Source organism: Coenobita brevimanus, chromosome 53 (genome assembly GCF_032717465.1).
Source record: "Coenobita brevimanus isolate Jiangsu-jjx chromosome 53, ASM3271746v2, whole genome shotgun sequence".
Taxonomy (NCBI): domain Eukaryota; kingdom Metazoa; phylum Arthropoda; class Malacostraca; order Decapoda; family Coenobitidae; genus Coenobita; species Coenobita brevimanus.
This window is the reverse complement of record NC_137006.1, coordinates 460,001-479,637: the sequence shown is the minus strand read 5'-3', so window position 1 is coordinate 479,637 and position 19,637 is coordinate 460,001. Positions and strand designations below refer to the sequence as shown.

At 44.9% G+C, this 19,637-nt stretch overlaps 1 protein-coding gene across 1 annotated transcript in view; it reads right to left on the bottom strand.

Annotated features, from left to right (window-relative positions):
• Positions 1 to 7,115: 7,115 nt before the first annotated feature.
• Positions 7,116 to 19,637, bottom strand: part of LOC145400698 (uncharacterized) — a 16,975-nt gene continuing 4,453 nt past the window's right edge. The window contains exons 4-14 of the mRNA XM_080273133.1: positions 18,348 to 18,460; positions 16,953 to 17,135; positions 15,648 to 15,788; positions 14,131 to 14,487; positions 12,840 to 13,473; positions 11,855 to 11,958; positions 10,448 to 10,556; positions 9,141 to 9,358; positions 8,786 to 8,938; positions 7,803 to 8,047; positions 7,116 to 7,140 (exon numbers count right to left, since the gene is read on the bottom strand). Coding sequence (XP_080129259.1) covers positions 7,116 to 7,140; positions 7,803 to 8,047; positions 8,786 to 8,938; positions 9,141 to 9,358; positions 10,448 to 10,556; positions 11,855 to 11,958; positions 12,840 to 13,473; positions 14,131 to 14,487; positions 15,648 to 15,788; positions 16,953 to 17,135; positions 18,348 to 18,460 — 2,282 coding nt within the window. The remainder of the gene's footprint in view (positions 7,141 to 7,802; positions 8,048 to 8,785; positions 8,939 to 9,140; positions 9,359 to 10,447; positions 10,557 to 11,854; positions 11,959 to 12,839; positions 13,474 to 14,130; positions 14,488 to 15,647; positions 15,789 to 16,952; positions 17,136 to 18,347; positions 18,461 to 19,637) is intronic.

Here is a 19,637-nt window from a genome sequence, read left to right as displayed (position 1 = left end):
TCGTGGTAAAATTTCACGACAGCGCCAGTAATTGAATTAGTGGCGCTGTCGTGGTCCGAGTATGGAATGTGTGACGGGGGCTGTAGGTGATTAGCAAGGATTGTTCAGATGAAATGGCAAGTATTTTGATTTTTAACGGATCTGAATGAGTTAGCAACTGATTGTGAAGCGAGTCATATTGTTTTATCATTTTCAGTAATAATAATAATAATAAAAATAATAATATAAATAATAATAATAATAAAAATAATAATATTTTAATATTAAAGTAGGTGTTATATTACTTCTTTTATGCATATTTTCTTTTTCTCTGCCCAGACAATTTTTTGCATCAGCTTAGGAGGGACATCCCACACTTCATTAATCCCTTCAGCTCGACCGATCATTCCTAAGCTGGATTAAATCGTCTGAAGGCAGGAAGAGTTACGTGAAAACAAACAAACAAACAAACAAACGTGGGAGCGGCCGTCATGATACTTGAAGGCAGTGGTGGAAGTAGTAGTGGTAGTAGTAGTAGTGGCTGTTATTTCTTTTATCCCTACTCATTAACGACCTGTCCTCCTCCCAAGACATACTTCCTTACTATGAACTTCCTCTTCAAGTGATTATCTATGAATTTGTGTATCTATATCTATCTATCAATCTGTCTGTATGTCTGTTTGTCTCACATGCCACTCTAGGCCAATATCCTTCATATACTCAACTTATTTATTATTATTATTATTATTATTATTATTATTATTTTATTATTATTATTATTTTATTATTATTATTATTATTGTAAGACTACACATTCCTTTGTACAGCATTTATATAGTGTAGTACTGAATGGGGGACTTCGTGAGGAAATGAACTAGCTCTCTCTCTCTCCCTCTCTCTCTCTCTCTCTCTCTCTCTCTCTCAAATCATGTCTCAGTTTATCCTCAACTCCTTAGATGCGGGACCATTAGGAGCGGCCTTGTCCGTCTGTCCATCACTAAAGATTTTCGTAAATGAGGTGCTTCACTCCCGTAGATTTAAGGGATTATAGTGAAGCCCCTTATTTCGGCCCTGAAGTTCCTGCGTTTATACTGTACTAATGTTCTTGTTATCAGAGAGAGAGAGAGAGAGTAGCTATGGGACGATTGTGAAGGGGTTCGGAAGAGCAAATATTTAACCCCTCTACTTAAAGATTTTCCTTCAAGCTGAATAAAATCGTCTGTAGGTAATGCAAAAAAAATAATAAATAAAAAAAAATAATCGTAAAAGGGCTAATGTCTCGATGTTCAGCAGTAGCAAAATGGCGCCAAAATTGTTGCTAAAGTCTGATATATTCTTATTTTGCGCTTCACTAGTTGTTTTTTTCAGGAACTTACGCATTTTCTCTGCAATTATTCGTTACTGAGAGCGATAACAGTAATTTATGAACGAGAATTATGTTTTCCTTGTGGTATCTGGCATTGAGGTGGCGGCCATCTTGCTTTCTCCCTTCCCTCGCCTCCAGAGTCCCCCATTGACGTATTGACCAATGAGAAGGCGACTCTGAGCTACGTCATCAATCTGGCGAGTTCTCATTGGTCGATATCTTTTGGTTGTGGCGGATGGTGTTATGCTTTTGTTTATATTCCCATTTTCTATTGTAAATTCAGTAATGTATAACTTATTTGCTCATTCCAGTGTTTTTGTTATCTTAGTTACATATTCTTTTGTAATGTTACTGTTTGTTAATTAATTTAGCATTTCCTCGTCTATTTAGCTTATAATTTTTAACGTGACTTAGTAAAGGCTAACCATTTCCTTGTGTAATCTATTTTCTTTGTATATTTGCTTGGAAATAAACATGTAAGGCTTTTGTAATGAAAATCCCGACTCGAGTGTTTTATTAATGGCCTGTCTGTTGTGTGACGCCGCATCCTGTGAGGGGTGGCTTCCACATACGTATCTCCAGACCTGTACCCCACGATTTGGTGTACTCATTCTTGTTTCCGATTTTGGACATAAGTTAAGACAGTTCGTTCCATGAGACCCAGCAGTCCTTATACACCTTCGCATGTCACTGCTTTGGCGCTATGACCCACCGTCCATAAGCTGTTCTCAGTCTGGGGTACGTGCACCACTAGGGGAACACGCATACCTCTTTTGGATCTCCCTCTCTCTCTCTCTCTCTCTTTCTTTACGTACTTGTGATGTTGAAAATTAAGTGCTCAACAGGGTGCTAAGTATTCACCAACTGGGACTAGAGAGGGCATTGAGAGAGCACTTCCACGCTGTGCTCTATAAACATGTACATTTGGGCACTGACACTGTATCCAAACTTACTGTAGATTCTGACCCGTGAACTTGTGACCTCTAATCGACCTGCAATGAAATCGAATCACTCCCCCCCCCCCACACACACACACGACGCATGCGGGAAGTTCGATCCAGGTCAGATTTGGCTTTCATAAGAATGCACTCTGAACTTTGACCTTGACTCATGACCTTTGATCGATCTACGTCAAATTGGATTCTTTCTTGCCAGACCCACTTTTGGCCGAAGTTGGATCAGGTATTTAGACGGTATTTTGCATGTGGAGGGGGAGAGAACGAGGGGGAGGCCAAGGATGAGATGGAGGGATGGAGTGGAGAGGTATATGAGAGAGCGTTGTGTGTGAGCTGGAAGCAGGGGAGTGAAATGGCGGGGGACAGGGCGACATGGAGGCGATGTGTTTGTGGCCACCCGTTACGGGATGAAGGCGTCCGGCAATAGACAGACAGATAGATTTTGTCAACATGTCAGCACACAAACCCCTGTCGCTGTAGTGCTTTTACCCTCTATAGACAGTCCTTAGATATTCGCAGGGGATGAAGGGTGGGTTTTTGTGCCGTGGAGTGATGTAGAGTACGGTACATTAGCCTCATTTCCTTCATACACTCTTTCAGATGCCTGGTGGTTTAGTGAGTTACGGTGCTTCGATCAGGTATGGCCCATTAGGGAGTACTTCTGAGGGTTGATTGGAGTCTGTTACGTAACGCCGCTCAGGGGTTAGCAACTGTTCACCCTTGCCTTAAATAGCTGGAATGAAAAGCCTAGCCCAGGGCACCTATGTTCCTGTGGGGGTGCTATTGGATTACATAAACAGATGTATAGATAGATGGATAGATAGATAGATAGACAGACAGGTTGATGGATAGACAGTCACAGGTAGATAGATAGATAGACACAGATAGACAAACAGACAGACAATAATAGACCCGATCACAATAGCTTTCCCTTTGACGTCGCTAATACTGAGTAAATTATCGCTACCCTATTTAGCATTATATTTAGCACATCATTACTAAAGGTATCCTAAAAAAAAAATCATAATTATATATAACGGGGCTGCGTGATATTTTTTTTTTAAATACATTTTTTGGAAAGATTTTAATGGTTCCAGGGAAGTGGAGTTACGGATTTTGACTATTTTTGGAAAGCTGATGGAACTCACGGTACACGACTATACAGGGGTAGCTTGACGCGGTACAAGATACGTGGTAGTAGTAGTAGCCCCAGGTTCATTGCAATCTTGAACTGAGTGGGCTGTAGATTCAAACCGCCCTTCCCCGGCAGTCCACCATCTTCTCTTTAGGGCAGGGATGGGGAACGTCCGGCCTCCGGGCCGTATAAGGCCCGCAAGACCATTTGATCAGGCCCGTGAGGCAATTCATAAATGCAATTTCATAAACTCATGAATATATCTCTCATTTCATCTCATCAGCCGTTTGAGTGTCCACTGCAGGACCGGCCTATCCCGACCGAAGCAGGGATGATACAGCCAATGTATCTCTACCAAGTGGCTAAGGCTGTCTAGTAGAGATTGTATGTAGGGTGAGAAGTGCTTGTAAGTGTAATTGTAGTGCTGGAGTGGCTTTGGATGTGTGTGTAGTCTGTGAACCAAGTGTAATCGGCCCGCGCAAGCCAACTGGGTGCAAACATACTTTACAGTATGCGACACTGGTTCAACCACAGCACCCCTTGTGTCTGCCAATGCAGTACGTGGCATGAAGAACGCTCCCAAAGTTTATTACCCTGGCGGGGCGCGAACCCTCGTTCTTCAGTGTACGAAAACGCACACTTTACCACTGTACCACAGAGGCTTAAATATATATATATAATGTACTGGGCTACAGTTGATTTTAAGTTGATAATTTTGTATGGCCCACGAATGATGTTAAAAATATCCTAATGGTCCTTAACAGGAGAAAGGTTCCTCACCCCTGGTTTAGGGGACAGGTAGGGAGGTGTGTATAACTGGCGCCTGGCTATACCAGTGCCACCGCAAGAAGGCGCCCCTCTCAACCACCACAGGACCTGGTCCACACAGACATTATAACCAATGCCCTTCTGGAGATAATAGAAAGCACTCTCTTGTCGTTGATCTTCCTGTAAAAACCAAGAACTTTCATTATTTCCCCTCGCGTGTCTAAGATTTTTTTTTTTTTTTTTTTTTATGCAGGAAGAACTAGATATGGGGACTTTGCTTTTCTAAAATCCTTCCTCCAATAACAGATCATACTTGTATCTATCTGTCTATTTATCTTCCTGTCTATTGGCAGACTCCTTAATCTCGTTAGGGGTGGCCACAGACAAATCGCCTCCAAGTCGCCCTCCCCTCTACCATCTGACTGCCCTCCTTCCAACTCACCTCTCTCCCTCTCTCTTTCTCTCTTATATACCTCCATCCCTCACCTCATCCTTGGTCTCCCCCTCCCTCTTAGCCCTCCACCTCAAGCACACACACTCTCCTAGTCAGTCTCTCAATCTCCATCCTCTCCACAGGCCCACATAAGTTACGACAAGAATTTAATCGTAAAATCGGAGGCTGTGAATACGGACTTACGAAGAAATAAAGGAGAGGAAATACAACAGCAGTAGAGGCATTGGATTTATTGAAAGAGTCTGTAGCGTTGACGTGTCGCTACAAAAATACAGTGAAAAATACATTGACTTTTTTTTTTGTATCTTTGAGGTTAGTGAAGAAAGGTTGAAAAATTGGGGGGGGTCAAAAAGAGGGGGTTGGGGGGATTTTTTTTTTTGGTTTTATTTTTGGGTGTGAGAAATTCTTTGGAAAGAGAGAGAGAGAGAGAGAGAGAGAGAGAGAGAGAGAGAGAGAGAGAGAGAGAGAGAGAATTATTGTTGCTCCGTGTGTGTGTGTGTGTGTGTGTGTGTGTGTGAGAGAGAGAGAGAGAGAGAGAGAGAGAGAAAGAGAGAGAGTTAGTGTTGTTCCGTGTGTGTGTGTGTGTGTGTGAGAGAGAGAAAGAGAGAGAAAGAGAGGGAGTTAGTGTTGTTCCGTGTGTGTGTGTGTGTGTGTGTGTGTGTGTGTGTGTGTGTGTGTGTGTGTAGGGAGGACAGGGAAACAATCTTCTCCTAACAATAACATGTCATTAAGTTAAAAATCTATCTACCCAGAAATAGATATAAAATTATGTCTATCTACCCCAGTGTTTTATCTATTTTATCTACTTCATTGTTTCTACCTCCAGGCGATTACAATTCTCTCTCTCTCTCTCTCTCTCTCTGACACACACACACACTCACACACACACACAGCAATAAAATAACTCTCTCTCTCTCTCTCTCTCTCTCTGACACACACACACTCACACACACACACAGCAATAAAATAACTCTCTCTCTCTCTCTCTCTCTCTCTCTCTGACACACACACACTCACACACACACACAGCAATAAAATAACTCTCTCTCTCTCTCTCTCTCTCTCTCTCTCTCTCCAGCCTCAAGTCTCGTATTTTCATCGAGCAAGGACGCTCCCTAATACCTCTTCCTTAGCGATTTATTTTTGGATATGGCTGGTTAATATCCTTTTGTACGTTATTAATGCAGAGTATGGCGATATTTGAAAGACTTGTAAAACATAAAATAGGACAGTAAGGTGTAATAAAGAAAATAAATCGCTCAGGAAAGGGAGTTAGGGAGCTTAATAACAGTAAGGTGTAATAAGAAAAATAAGTCGCTTAGGAAAAGGAGTTAGGGAGCTTAATAGCAGTAACGTGTAATACGCAAAATAAATCGCTTAGGAAAGGGAGTTAGGGAGCTTAATAAGAGTAACGTGTAATAAGGAAAATAAATCGCTTAGGAAAAGGTGATAGGGAGCTTAGTACGGGTTTCAGATGGCCCTTTCATCTTAACTTGGCCCAGATTTTCGTCCTTTAGCTGCTTATCTGATGGACTGTGGTTGAGTCCTGGAAAACGTGCTACGGCTCTACATCTTTTCCATAGCACTTCTTCGTGACTAGCATCATATTCCGGTGTTAAATTACTGCAAGAACTCAGCATTGAAGATGGAGAGATGGGAATATTTGGTCAAGTTAGAGTACAAGGAGTAGAGAAAAAATAGAAAATACAGCAATGTGGAGCTTTGAACTTTGACCTTTTCCCCTGACCTTTGCCTTTGATCGATATCCGCCAAGATCGAATGACACCTTCACAAACCCACAAACAAGTTATCTGCCAGTTCTTATCCAAATCGCATCAGGCATTTCTGAGATAGTCTGTTGACATACACAAATGCATGCATACGTGTACATACATTCACACATACATACATACATACACACATACATACATATTCATATATACAATTCACACATACATACATATTCCTATATACAATTCACACATACATACATACTCATATATATATATATATATATATATATATATAAATATATATATATATATATATATATATACATGATTATATATCTATATATATATATATATATACCTACCTACCTACCTACCTACATACATACATACACATTCACCCACTCACCATTCAAGCCCCGGCAGTCCTGACACACACACACACACACACACACACACACACACACACACACATTTCCAACCCATTCAAACCAACCCAACAACTATCACCACCGAAAAACAAGAAAAACAACAACTTGGGTGCCTCCGTACAAAATATTTCTACATAACTCGAGTCATTGTATTTTTCTTCCTAACATAAACTAGATTAATATTTTGTACTCTATGCTAAATTTGTTTTGAGACGTATTTACAGATTGCTTTAGGTTTGTTGTACTGGTGGATGGTTCATGTATGGTACTCGTAGCGAAGGGGTTGTTGCCGCTCACTACCTTCCGCTCTCCTCACTTTCTCTGGAAAAGTGATATTCATTTTTAGTGTGGCGGTGGCGATGATGATGATGATGATGACGATGATGATACTAATACCAATACTACTACTACTACTACTACTACAAATAATAATAATAATAATAATTTCGCGTTATTATTATTATTATTATTAATTGCACAATTTGGGGCTGTTACCAAAATATCTCAAAATCATGCAGGCAGTGTATATCCCGGGCTATCTCGGTTGCTGGTCAATAACTTTTTGTGAAGCTGCAATGATACGCCTCCGACTGCCAGAGGGTTACCGATCTAATTGTGTAGACTGGAATGAAAACAGTGAGTGAAACGCGGCGGGGGAAATCCTAAGACTTTTGCTCGATTTTTTTTTTTTCCCACGCACCTGAAGAGGGGAAAATGTAATTGCGTGTGTGTGTGTGTGTGTGTGTGTGTGTGTGTGTGTGTGTGTGTTTTGAACTGATTCGATTTTGGCAAGGCTGTGATGATACGCCTCCGATTGCCAGAGGCTTACTGGTCTAGTTTTGTAGTGATGGCGGCAATAAACACCTGTGGGTGAATGCTTTGGCTTTTTATTATATCTTTGAGTCTGTCTTTCTGTCTGTCTGTGTATCTCTCTCTCTCTCTCTCTCTCTCTCTCTCTCTCTCTATCTATCTATCTAACCTACCCCATGGCCGCACCGCAGTACACCAGGCAGAAGATGATGAAGGCTGAGGGCACTGCTATCCTTCCAGCCATCAGGAGCAGCAAGTGGGTGGGCCAGTAGGCGGGGCGGGGCGGGAGGGTGGGGTCGTGGTGAGGCAGGGCGGGGCGTAGGGGTGGGTACGGCGTGAGTGGGTCGGTGTCCACAGTTACCAACCCGTGCTTCCTGGAGAGGGGTCTGTTGCCCCCTACTCCCCCTGCTGGCTGGACCTGCGGGGGTGAGTTAGACTGGATTAGGTTAGGTTGGATTAGGTCAGACACTATATTATTATTATGATTATTATTTTTAGTAAGTGATACATAGATGATTCTTTGCCCCATAAGACTGGGTGTATAAATAAAAAAGTCTTCATTATTATTTCTCTTTGCTTCTAGATCTCACCTCACCTTATGTCTTAGGGAGAAGAGAAGCACCAGTCGAGCAGGGCAGTACTCCCGAGGTGGATGGAATGCTATACTCTTTTCACGTTAACTTGGCCCAGATTTCACTCTTTTCACCTTAACTTGGCCGAGATTTTCTTCACTTCTGGTTTACATCCCCAGTGGCAGAAGAAGATATTGCTTCGTCTCTACATCCTTTCCATAGCACTTCTTCGTGACTAGCACCATATTTTAGTGTTAATCTACTGTTACACCTCGGCGTTCAAGGTGGAGAGATGGCAATTTTAGGCCAAGTTAGAGTGAAAAGAGAATAGCATCATGTTCCAGTGTTAATCTATTTTTTGTAACTCACGCTTGAGAGATGGCAATTTTAGGCCAAGTTAGAGTGAAAAGAGTACAGAACCAGCCTAAGTCCTTCCATGCCTTAATGAACGTGAAGGCTGAGTGTAAATAGGACGAAAATCTGGGCCAATTTAAGGTGACCGGAGTACAGAACCTACCTTAGTGAGTCCGTGGGCAGAGGATATAGTGTGAGCCAAGTTGAGGTGAACGGAGTATAGAACCTACCTTAGTGAGTCCATTCGCCGATGATGACTGGGAGGGGTGTGTGTATTCAATGAGGACGTGCAGGAGCGTCATGACAAACACCAGCAACATCAGGAACACATACCACACGTCCACCAGCTTGAAGTAGGACGTGTGGGGAACATCCTCACACGTCTGGAAGGGGGAAAGGTGAGAGTGAGAGGTTGGGGGAGGGATGAAGGTGTTGGGATAGTAATGTTTCTGGCTTATTACAACTAGCACAGACACACCCACACACACCCACACCCACACCCACACCCACACCCACACCCACACCCACTCACCCCTTCCCCCACACACACACAAAGATGCAAACGGCGAGAGAATTCATCCTTACCTGAGAGTAGAGAGACGACAGCAGAAACAGAGACGTAAAGGAGAGGAATATTCTTGGAAGGAACTGTTGTAGGGTGATGAAGAGAGTGGAGTACGCGAGGGCCAACACGAGGCAGGTGGGGAGGTAGGCGGTGAGGAGGTAGTGGCCTGACCTCCGACCTAGCTTGACCTCCACCCCGACCTGACCCGTTGACCTGCCTTGCTGGGTCCTGATGCTGTCTGTGTGGTGGGGAGAGGAAAGGTTACGATGATAAAAACACTACAACTAAGAAAATATCAAGTTATCAGTATTTCTATCTATCTGTCTGTCTATATATTGCCAGACGCCTGAATTCCGTAAGGGGTGGCCACAAACAAATCGCCTCCATGTCGCCCTGTCCCACACCATTTGACTGCCCTGCTCCCAGCTAACACCCCCCACCCCTCTCATATACCTCTCCACTCCATCCCTCCACCTCATCCTTGGCCTCCCTCTTGCTCTTCCCCCCTCCACCTCATCCTTGGCCTCCCCCTTGCTCTTCCCCCCTCCACCTCACTCACATACACTCTCCTCGTCAGTCTCTCATTCTCCATCCTCAGTATTTAAATAAGACAATAACACAGTATCAGTTAAATCTAGTAATGAATGAAAAACGCAGCCGTATTAGTAATGATAACCTTAGTATAATGCTGCTACGTTCAACTAGAATTACAAGTTATCAATTACCAGAGTGGAATGCATGAGAAATATGTGTATGTGTATAGGGGTGTAGTGCGATAAGGAGTCCCCCTAGAGAAGCCGCGGGGTGTAGGCGAAGGAACTCTACGTGTCCGCCGTAGAATTGTGACTGTAAGAATTTCCCATGCTTTACAACGGCATTTCCTTCCATACTAGTGCAGCCGTGTCACCCTGCCTCCCTACCTCAGTATTCAGAGACGAGGGTGACAATCTGTGGCACACTCCGTTGGAAGGCCTTCTGCTTGGCTCACAGTCCATTCCGTGGCGATATACGATCACCCTGTTCTCTTACGATCATGTGGTAGTTGTGGTGAATCCAGCTTTAAAAGAGCCTCCAGATCATCGGGTGAAGATGGTCCCGCATCCTTTGATACATGTAGGTACTTTCAAAGGTGCCCAGTGTTACAAGAGCTACAAGAATACATTACAGAGTGAGATGTGAAAAAAAGTACAAATTACGAGGATGTGTGTAGGTATGGTCGGAGCTATGAGACTGCTTGCACGTTACCTTGTGAGCAGTGAAGGGATGTGATGAAATTACGAGAGGATATGTATATGAGGTATGAGTTACGAGACAGCTTGCACATTACCCAGTGAGAAGTGAAGGAGGTGTGGACTGCCGGAGTAGGTGGCTGAGGAGGGCAGGAGGGACAGGTGGGAGGGCGAGGCGGTGACCAAGGTGAAGTTGAACCAGCACACCTGTAATCAGTCCATCAATCAATCCATCCATCCTTCCATCAATCCATCAATCAATCTATCAATCCATCAATCCATCCATCAGGCAATCTATCCATCCATCCATCCATCCATCCATCCACCAATCCATCCATCCATCCATCCATCCATCCACCAATCCATCAATCTATCAATCCATCCATCAATCCATCCATCCATTCATCAATCCATCAATCCATCAACCCATCAATCCATCAATCAGTTAGTCACTCAGTTAGTCAGTCAGCAAGTCAGCAAGTCAGACGGTCATTCATTCATTCAGTCAGTCATTACCTCCACCAAAAAAGTTAGAGGCAGGTTATGCAGTCACCCGTGTCTGTGTTCAAGATATATCAAAAAGTTGTTACTGAACATCAATGAAATTTGGTGGACAGGTGGGCAGTGGATCAAGGAAGGGTGGATCAGATTTCGAGGTGGATCTGAGTCCTGATGCAAGAATAGATCAGAAATTTTATTGGCACCGATGGAGGTATGCGTTCTCTGAGATTATGTAACAGGGCTGGCTAAGACCGTAGAATTTAATGGCTAAGTGAGACCACAATAGTATTCGTCTGGTAATAAAGTGGTATTACATTAGTAAGAAAATTAGTGATGTTAGTGGGGGGTATGTGCTCTCTGAATACTCTCTAGTTTATTCATTTAGTCAGTCGATTAGGCAGTCAGTCACTCATTCACTCACTCACCCATCCACTCGCTCAATTAATCTTTATTCCGTAACTTGCATGGCTTTTATATAACACAGATACACCGACGTCTGCGAATGTCGAGAGAGAGAGAGAGAGAGAGAGAGAGAGAGAGAGAGAGAGAGAGAGAGAGAGAGAGAGAGAGAGAGAGAGAGAGAGAGAGAGAGAGAGAGAGAGAGAGAGAGAGAGAGAGAGAGAATGTTAATGCTGGTTAATACCCCTTGACGCCAGTCGTAGGTGAAGGCAAAGTCTGGAACGAGTTTTCTGATAATATATTAAACACCGTCTTAATTCTTTACACAGCAGCGCCTGACGCCACCCGTGTCCAGCCCAGCCCGTCGTTAACTCCTTTCTGGCGGCTCTCCCCGGCAAAAGCGGTGGTGTGGCCACGGAAGTCATGATTCATTCAAGCGTAGACATAATAAGATAAGTGCTCACAGACATAACATTGGGCGGTGATGCCCTACTTGGATCCTACTTACAATTATACTTACAACTACTTACATACTATATTTACACACTACATAATATTTACAAATGGTTACAAACAGAGAGAGAGAGAGATTAGAGATATCTCACCTGTACGTCAAAAGGGAAGAGGCCCAGGTGTGTATGACAAGTGTAAGTAGCTGAAGTGACCTGCACCATAAGTAGGCTATTCTCAGACCCCTTGTAGTACCGACCTGTAAGTTGGCACAGTAGGTAAGTAGGTACTGTAAGTAGATTTGTAGGTTGATGAATGTGTAGGTTCGTAGATTGGGAGGCTGATAAGTAGGTAGGTAGGCAGGCATGAAGGTAAGTAAGTAGGTAAGCAGGTAAGTAGGTAGGTAGGTAGGAAGACAGATAAGCAGAGTTGGTAGACAGGAAGACCGTTGGGTAGGTAGGAATTAAGAACGTAGGATGTATGTAGGTAGGACGGTAAGTGAGTAAGTTGGTAGTTGGGTAAGGAGGTAAGTTTGTAGGTAGATGGGTATAGGTAGGTAGGTAGGTGAGTATGTATGTATGTAGGTAGGTAGGCATGTGGTTCAGTAAGTAGGTATGTAGGTAGATAAATAGGCAGGTAATGTGTCAGTAATTATTAAAAAAACATGAATATAAAGAGAGAGAAAGAAATCGATTTGAAAGGTGTGATAATAATAATAACTTTCATTCTAACTAATTCTCACCTGAAGATTGGGTTGTGTAGTAGTATTTTTCTATTGACTTTTTCTATCCATCCATCTTTCATTCTTTCCATCTTTCCATTTCTCCTTCCATCTATCCTTCTATCCATCTATCCATCTCGTTATATACACACAGCACCCTGCCAACGTGGTCCCTTATTCCCATCCCTACCTGGCCCCCTTCCATCAACCAAACTATTCTTTTCCCTTTCTGTATACCTTCCTCTTTTCATTAATCTTTTCCTCTGTTAGGCTTCTCTCCATTTGCCTGTCCTTCCCTCCCATACTTCCTTCCATCCACCTATCATTCCCCCCATCCAACTATCGGTCCTTCTCTCCTTCCATCACTTTTCATCCAAATACATACTCTCCTGTTCAACATTCTCTTTATGCCTACTTACTGTGGTTAGGCATGTCGTCTGTGGCAGGGTAGGACTTGCCCTCCTTCACACACAGCACCCTACCCACTTGGTCCACCGTCTCCTGCCCTCCCGCGCCCCTCAGCCCAACCTTAGTGGCGTGGACGTCTTGCAGGGTCAGGGTTGGGGTCCACAGCCTGAATGCAATATCCTCGGGGACTTGGTTTAGGTTCGAATCCTCTTTTAGATCCAGAAGCTTCAGTCTTGAGTCTCGCCACCTGAGTCGAAGCTCCATTGTGGTCGTGAGCGTCATTTCAGATGCCAGGATCAAGGGAAAGCTGAGCAGGTCCACGGATAGCTGGACTGGAAGAGGCTCCTCAGAGGTAACAGGAGGGGGAGGAACACTAGCCCGATAGCCTTCGGGGACGAGGACCAAAGGACATCTCCGTTCGTCACTCCCGTCTGCACAGTCTTCCCGGGAGTCGCAACGCTGCCGCAGACTGATGCACGTCCCGTCTGCGCATGTGTACTGCTCATCGGTGCACACAGACAGGGTGAGGTTGACCACTTCACCGGTACGGAATCCACACACCTCCCCTGACAATGTCCAGGCGTGGGTTCCAAAAGGGTACTCGTCTGGTGATTCAGGAGTCCAGCGAGCCTCTGCAGCAGGTACCTATGTCAAGAAGAAATGAAAAGGTCATAAATACTGGTACTGTATTCTGAGAATGGCCCCTGAAGTGCACTTTGGAAGGCCCTGGAGTTTGAACATATAAAGATATCAAGAAAGCCCACGAAACCTACAATTATTCATTTGTTCATTTTGCTAACAAACCAAAGAAACTGACTCTACAATCATTTCTATTCTGTTTATCGCCAGATGACTTAATCCCGTAAGGGGTAGCCACAAAAGAATTGCTCTGTGTCACGTTCTCTGCCATCACGTTTCCTTCTCTCCAACTCTTAACCCCCTCCTCATATACCTCTCCACCCCATCCCTGTATCTCGTCATTGATCCCCCTACATCTCACTCACATGCACTAGCTTAGTCTCTCATTCTCCATTCTCTCCACATACCCAAACCATCTTAAAGTACTTCTAGCACATGTACATGAACACAACAACGCTCCTTCATTTCCTCATTTGTCTTTCTGTATCTCCACGTAACTCCACATACTCCTCTTAAATAACTCATTTCCAAGACTCTCACTCTTGACTTGCGTCCTTCCAAAAGGGTCCAAGCTTCACTTCCATACGTTAGAGTGGGGATGACAGAACTGACATGCAGCTACTCTCCTACTTCCGCACTCATTCAAAGGACCTAAAAACCCACCTTTAGGGATCCCAGGAGCCATCCCTTGCCTACGTTGTCCCAAGTGATGTCAGAGTGAAAGTAACCCAGTAATGCAGGTCGCCCTCCACTCAGGCCCTCGAGGACGTACTTGCTGTTGAAGGGCGAGCTCTGGCACACACCCTGGCCGGCTAGGGTGAAGGTAGGGCGCTCCTGAAACTCGCAGGCTACGCAGAACTTGTAGGTATCGAGGCAGGCGATGTCGGACCAGCGGGCGGGGGAGCTGTCGTACTGCATCACCAGGCAGTTCTCGACCGTGCCGCCGTTCGGTCCTGACCCCCGCCACTCCCCCTGCCACGTGACTGGTTCGCCCCCGGAGAAGTGCACCCACGTCCCCTCCTGGAAAAGTTCATCATCATCATCATCATCATCATCATCATCATCATCAGTACTATTTTACTGTCTAATAATTGCCATGTCCCCTTCTGCAGATTTTTACCTTCATCATCATCATCATCACCAACATCATCATCATCATCATCGTCCTCCTCCTCCTCCTCCTCCTCCTCGCCATCATCATCATTTTCTTATGTTACCATGTTATGCTGAATAATATTATACTTCAATCATATTCCTTTTTATATCACTGTTACGTTGTACTGCTTTATGCTATGTTACTGCATAATGTTACACTGTCCGCTGTTATTCCTTAGCACTGAGCCATGGGTATACCGGTGTTTCGTTGTGATACCTTATACAGTGTTACGTTAGGCTGTATTTCCCTGTGTTACTTAATGAATCCTGGGGTATGCGGCTGGAACTTGAATCTGGCCCGGGGGAGACGGACGCCCCTGCCCTGCATAGTCCCGGGTCACCCTTGGGCAAGATGTAGCACCCGTTAGCCCACCAAAAGTTACCAGGTGGATGGTTTTATTTATAGTGGGGCCGAGGTTCAGCATCTGGCCTTGTAAAGCACCCTCAGGCGGGGAACTCAACCACATGTACCAAGTAGTCAAAGTCCGGGCTAAGACTACTACTCATACATATCTCCTATACACAGCTCATCCTCTTGGGCTATGTCTCCTCCACTGTCCCTGCACCTCGCCGTGTGGAAGGACCCTGTTCCCACCTTGGCGAGGCGATGTCTGTCACAGGAAAGCCGCTGCTTGCTTGTGGTTGATGGGTCTGCTCTGTCAGGCGGACGGGGTAAAGCAACACCGACAGCAACTTGTGCAGCCTTAATGTCACAATCTCTCTCTCTCTCTCTCTCTCTCTCACACACACACACACACACACACACACACACACACACACACACACACACACACACACACACACACACACACACATCTATCTATCCATCTATCCACCTACCCAGCTACACAAACGTCCCTCGACTCCCTCCCTATCCCCCGAAAGGACGGATGGTGGCCTGCGGGAGGGGGGGGGGAACCACAGCCTGCAGTCCACGGGGTTCACTTGCCATCTGAACCTGGGATTTGAACCTCAGTACCGCCTTATACTACCTTATACTCTATTTAACTTTGCATCTACGGTACCTGCTGTGAGTCCTGAGCGCCTAGCCACAGATAAGATGTACCGTGGCCCCCTGAGCAATACGATGCACGGTACACGGACTGTTCGTACACGGCGCTGTTCTCCTCACTCGACACAGGCACGCCCACACGCCCACCTACAGTCTGCGGGGAGAGAGAGAGAGAGAGAGAGAGAGAGAGTTGACAGTTAGTAAGGAGTGGTAGAACGATAACGATAATAAATATTTTAAGTTAATACATGAAGAAGAATTTACAGATAAAGACCTACTATATTTCTTATGTGTATTTTTTTTTGTTCCATAAGAAAATAAAGAAAATACCTTGATATCTAACTGGTACCTTATAAAGTAATTTGTCGTTTATTTAGCCATACTTAAGAATACGTGAAGAAGAGAGGGAAGGGGAGGTTGGCTGAGATGGAGGGAGGGGGGGAGATAGAAGAGAGAGGGAGGGAGGAGAATGAGGGAGAAGAATGAAGGAGGTGGAGGGATACAAGAGGGAGGGAGGGAGAAGGATGAGAGAGAAGAATGAAGGAGGTGGAGGAATGCAAGAGGAAGGGAAGAAGGAGAATGGGAGAGAGATTAGAAATGAGGTGATGGAGACCAAAGGAGAGGTAGACTGCGAAAGAGGTTCTATGCGCTACCCCTGGCAATCAATCTAACAGTCTAACTCCTCCTAACAGCCCTAGATAGTCCTTGAAAGCTCTAGACAGCCCATCTAACAAGGGGCCTGGAAAAGCGTCTATCTCTTTCGGAAAAAACACCGTGATTTATCGTAATAATCCTGACACTTAATCTAGCAGTCTAACTCTTTCTAACAGCCCCAGATATCTCCAAAGAGCCCTCAGTCCGTCCTAACAGCTCCAGACAGCTTTAGATAGCCCTCAGTCTCTTGTAACGGCTCTAGATAGCTACATATAATCCTCAGCCCCTCCAAACAGCCCTAGACAGCTGTGGGTAACCCTTAGTCCCTCCTTATAGCCCTAGACAGCTCCAGATAGCCCTCAGCCCCTCCCAAGATCCCTAGACAGCCCTTAGACAGCCCTCAACACCCACCTGACAGAGAGAGAGAGAGAGAGAGAGAGAGAGAGAGAGAGAGAGAGAGAGAGAGAGGCTGGGTAAGGGAATAATATATCTCTGGAAAGAACACTATGATGCGTCTGGCTGGATAACACTGAAAATTATGCCCCCACTAACAGTTATCAACCGGACATTTTCCGACGCTTTCTGACAGCTCTAAACAGCTCCTAACAGCCCCGTGCAGCCACCAACAGCCCTAGATAGCCCTGTAGAGCCCTTAGACACCCACCTTGCAGAGGGAGCGGGCTTGAGTGAGCGTGTATCTCTCCGGGAAGAAGGCCATGGTGCGCCTGGAGGGTTGGCACAGAAGATAGCGCTCCCTGCTAACCCAAGCCACGCCGCCCAGGGTCTGCCACGACTGCCTGGACCACGGCAGCACGTCACCCTCCACGTACACACCACACGTCGCCAGCTGTACGTGGGAAAGATAGGTACGTGGGAGTATCATGTGTGCGCGGAGAATCACGTACTGTAAGTGGGGGATTTATGCAGGAGAGAAATTCATTTGATTATACTGTGAGTGATTTCCGTGGGTGATTTTTATGAGTGACTTGTGTACGTGAAAGTGTTCTATATGTGGGGACTTACACGTACGTGGGTATATTTGTGTGTGGGGTTCCCTGTACGTGGGATGTATTGTACGTGGGGATCTCTTGTGTGCATATGTGGGAGAGTGGTACGTGATTGAATCACATGGGAAATTCTACATGAAGCCTTCTCTCATTGGGGACGTCACACCCACCTACCCTACCCACCTACCCACCTTCCCATCAATCTACCCACCCATGTACAGACAAGGACGAATGTTCACTCATCTCCTCTGCCTCTCACTCTCCTTTGCTGGCTTTGTATGTTTCTCTGCGCCTAGATAGAAAAATTCATCCAATATTTCACCTCTTCTACAGGTCACCTTCCTCTGCTGGCTGGTGTTCTTAAGATGAGAGAGGCTTTGGCATCTTTGTCTTGATTTTAGGCAAGGAAGAAGGAACGAAAAGCCAGTAACCAGCAAGAGAGTTCTCTCTAAAAAAAAAAGCAAAAAACAAGATAACAGAGAGCCATATTCAAGATCCGTAGACACAGAAGTTCGCCTCATATTTCACTTCTCTTGCTTTCCAGTCTCCTCTCCAGGCTACTGTTGGTAAGATGAGAGGGGCTTGGTGGGTTTCCTTGCCCAAGGTGATGAGTTAAGGAGGAAAGTGATGGACATGCCGTGAGCGTGAAGCAAGAGCAGTAGAGTGGTAGGTAAATTTTTGTTCCCTACCTATTGTTTATTTATTTATTTATTTTGTTTATAGGTGATGCCCTTCTCCCTGATATGATGCGTCTGCGAGGAAGGTGACGAACATACCTTAGCCTCTTCAGTACCATGACCCATTTACTTTACTACCATCAGCCGGGTTTATTGATCTTAATGGAGAGTAATAAAGAGGTTTAATTAAAGATAAACCCCAGTTCAATAAAATCCCCCCAGAGAAAGAAAATCGTCTGAAGGAAGGAAGAAGAGAACGAAGAGAAAAAAAACGCAGCACCGGACTGAAGGGGTTAGAAGGGGAGGCAGACGCAGTGGAATTGTAAACGAACTTTTGTCACCGCCTCTGCCTACCCACCTGCCCATCCCACCTACCTGCCTCACGTCCTCGGGCTGAAGTTGTCCCGTCCAGATGTTCAGCTCGGTGAATTCTCCGCTGAAGCTTTGGTCCTGGTGGTAGCCCCCCCCTAGTGTGTCCTGTTCCTGTCCTGCGGGGGGAAGGGCAGGTCAGGGTAGGTCAGGAGCGAGAGAGAGAGAGAGAGAGAGAGAGAGAGAGAGAGAGAGAGAGAGACCCTACGAATTACGGACAGAGGCTGTGTTTTGACCGCATCTCTGAGGTCTTCGTGAGGATGATTATTGATTTCTGTCTGTCTGTCTGTCTGTCTGTCTCTCTCACTCTATCTCTCTCTCTCTCTCCGTGTGTGTGTGTGTGTGTGTGTGTGTGTGTGTGCTGCCTATTACGTGCCAGCAAGTCTCCATGTACACCACGCATGATGAAGCGTGAAATGTGAAAGTGAGAAAGACTGCCAAACTTCCAATATGTGGATTTATAGTGTCCAGTACTGGCATAGGAGGGACTGAGTACTGGGACCCGCTACTGGAACTACGAATAGACCTAATAATAATAATAATAATAATAATAATAATAATAATAATAATAATAACAGTGGTCAATCCATTTACCCTAACCATGGCCTTCTGGGTCTCCTCTTTAGATATTCCAGTGTATGTGGAGTTAGATGTGGAGTGAAGGGCCATATCAGTGTGGATGCCAGTACCATAGCCTCTAACACCTCTTCCTAAGCGATTTAGTTTGCTTATTACACCTCCCCGTCCTCCTCAGCGTTACTTAAATCATTCTCACATCACCATACTCCGCGTAAATAGCGTACAAAATGATATTAGCCAGCCATATCCAAAAATAAATCGGTAAGGAAGAGGTGTTAGGCAGTTTTAGAATCGCCCTTATTTCCGTCCCATTATTTCGACACAGACGAAGGATTGTGATTTTGGGGCCATCCTATAAGTGTAAATATTGTCCTTGGTAAGTAAGACTGGAAACCTACATAGACTTTCATGGATTTATTGAGTGATTTATTTTTGGAGATACCGCGTTAACAGACTCGTATGAAAGCCGAATTCTCCTATTTTCACCTTCATTTCTTTAACTGCATAACAATAACAAAACTACTCATTCCCCCAAAACGCAGTAATGATAACTTGGTGGAGAGCTTCTTTAGTATGTCTCCCACAGGTAGACGAAACAAAAAAAGAAAATTGAGGAGCATTGGACTGGCTCAACTCAAACGATCTGCCGGCCAACCGTTAACATTCAAAATACCAACGGTTCCTAGTGTTTCAAACTTGCCTAATCTTCCGCTGTGA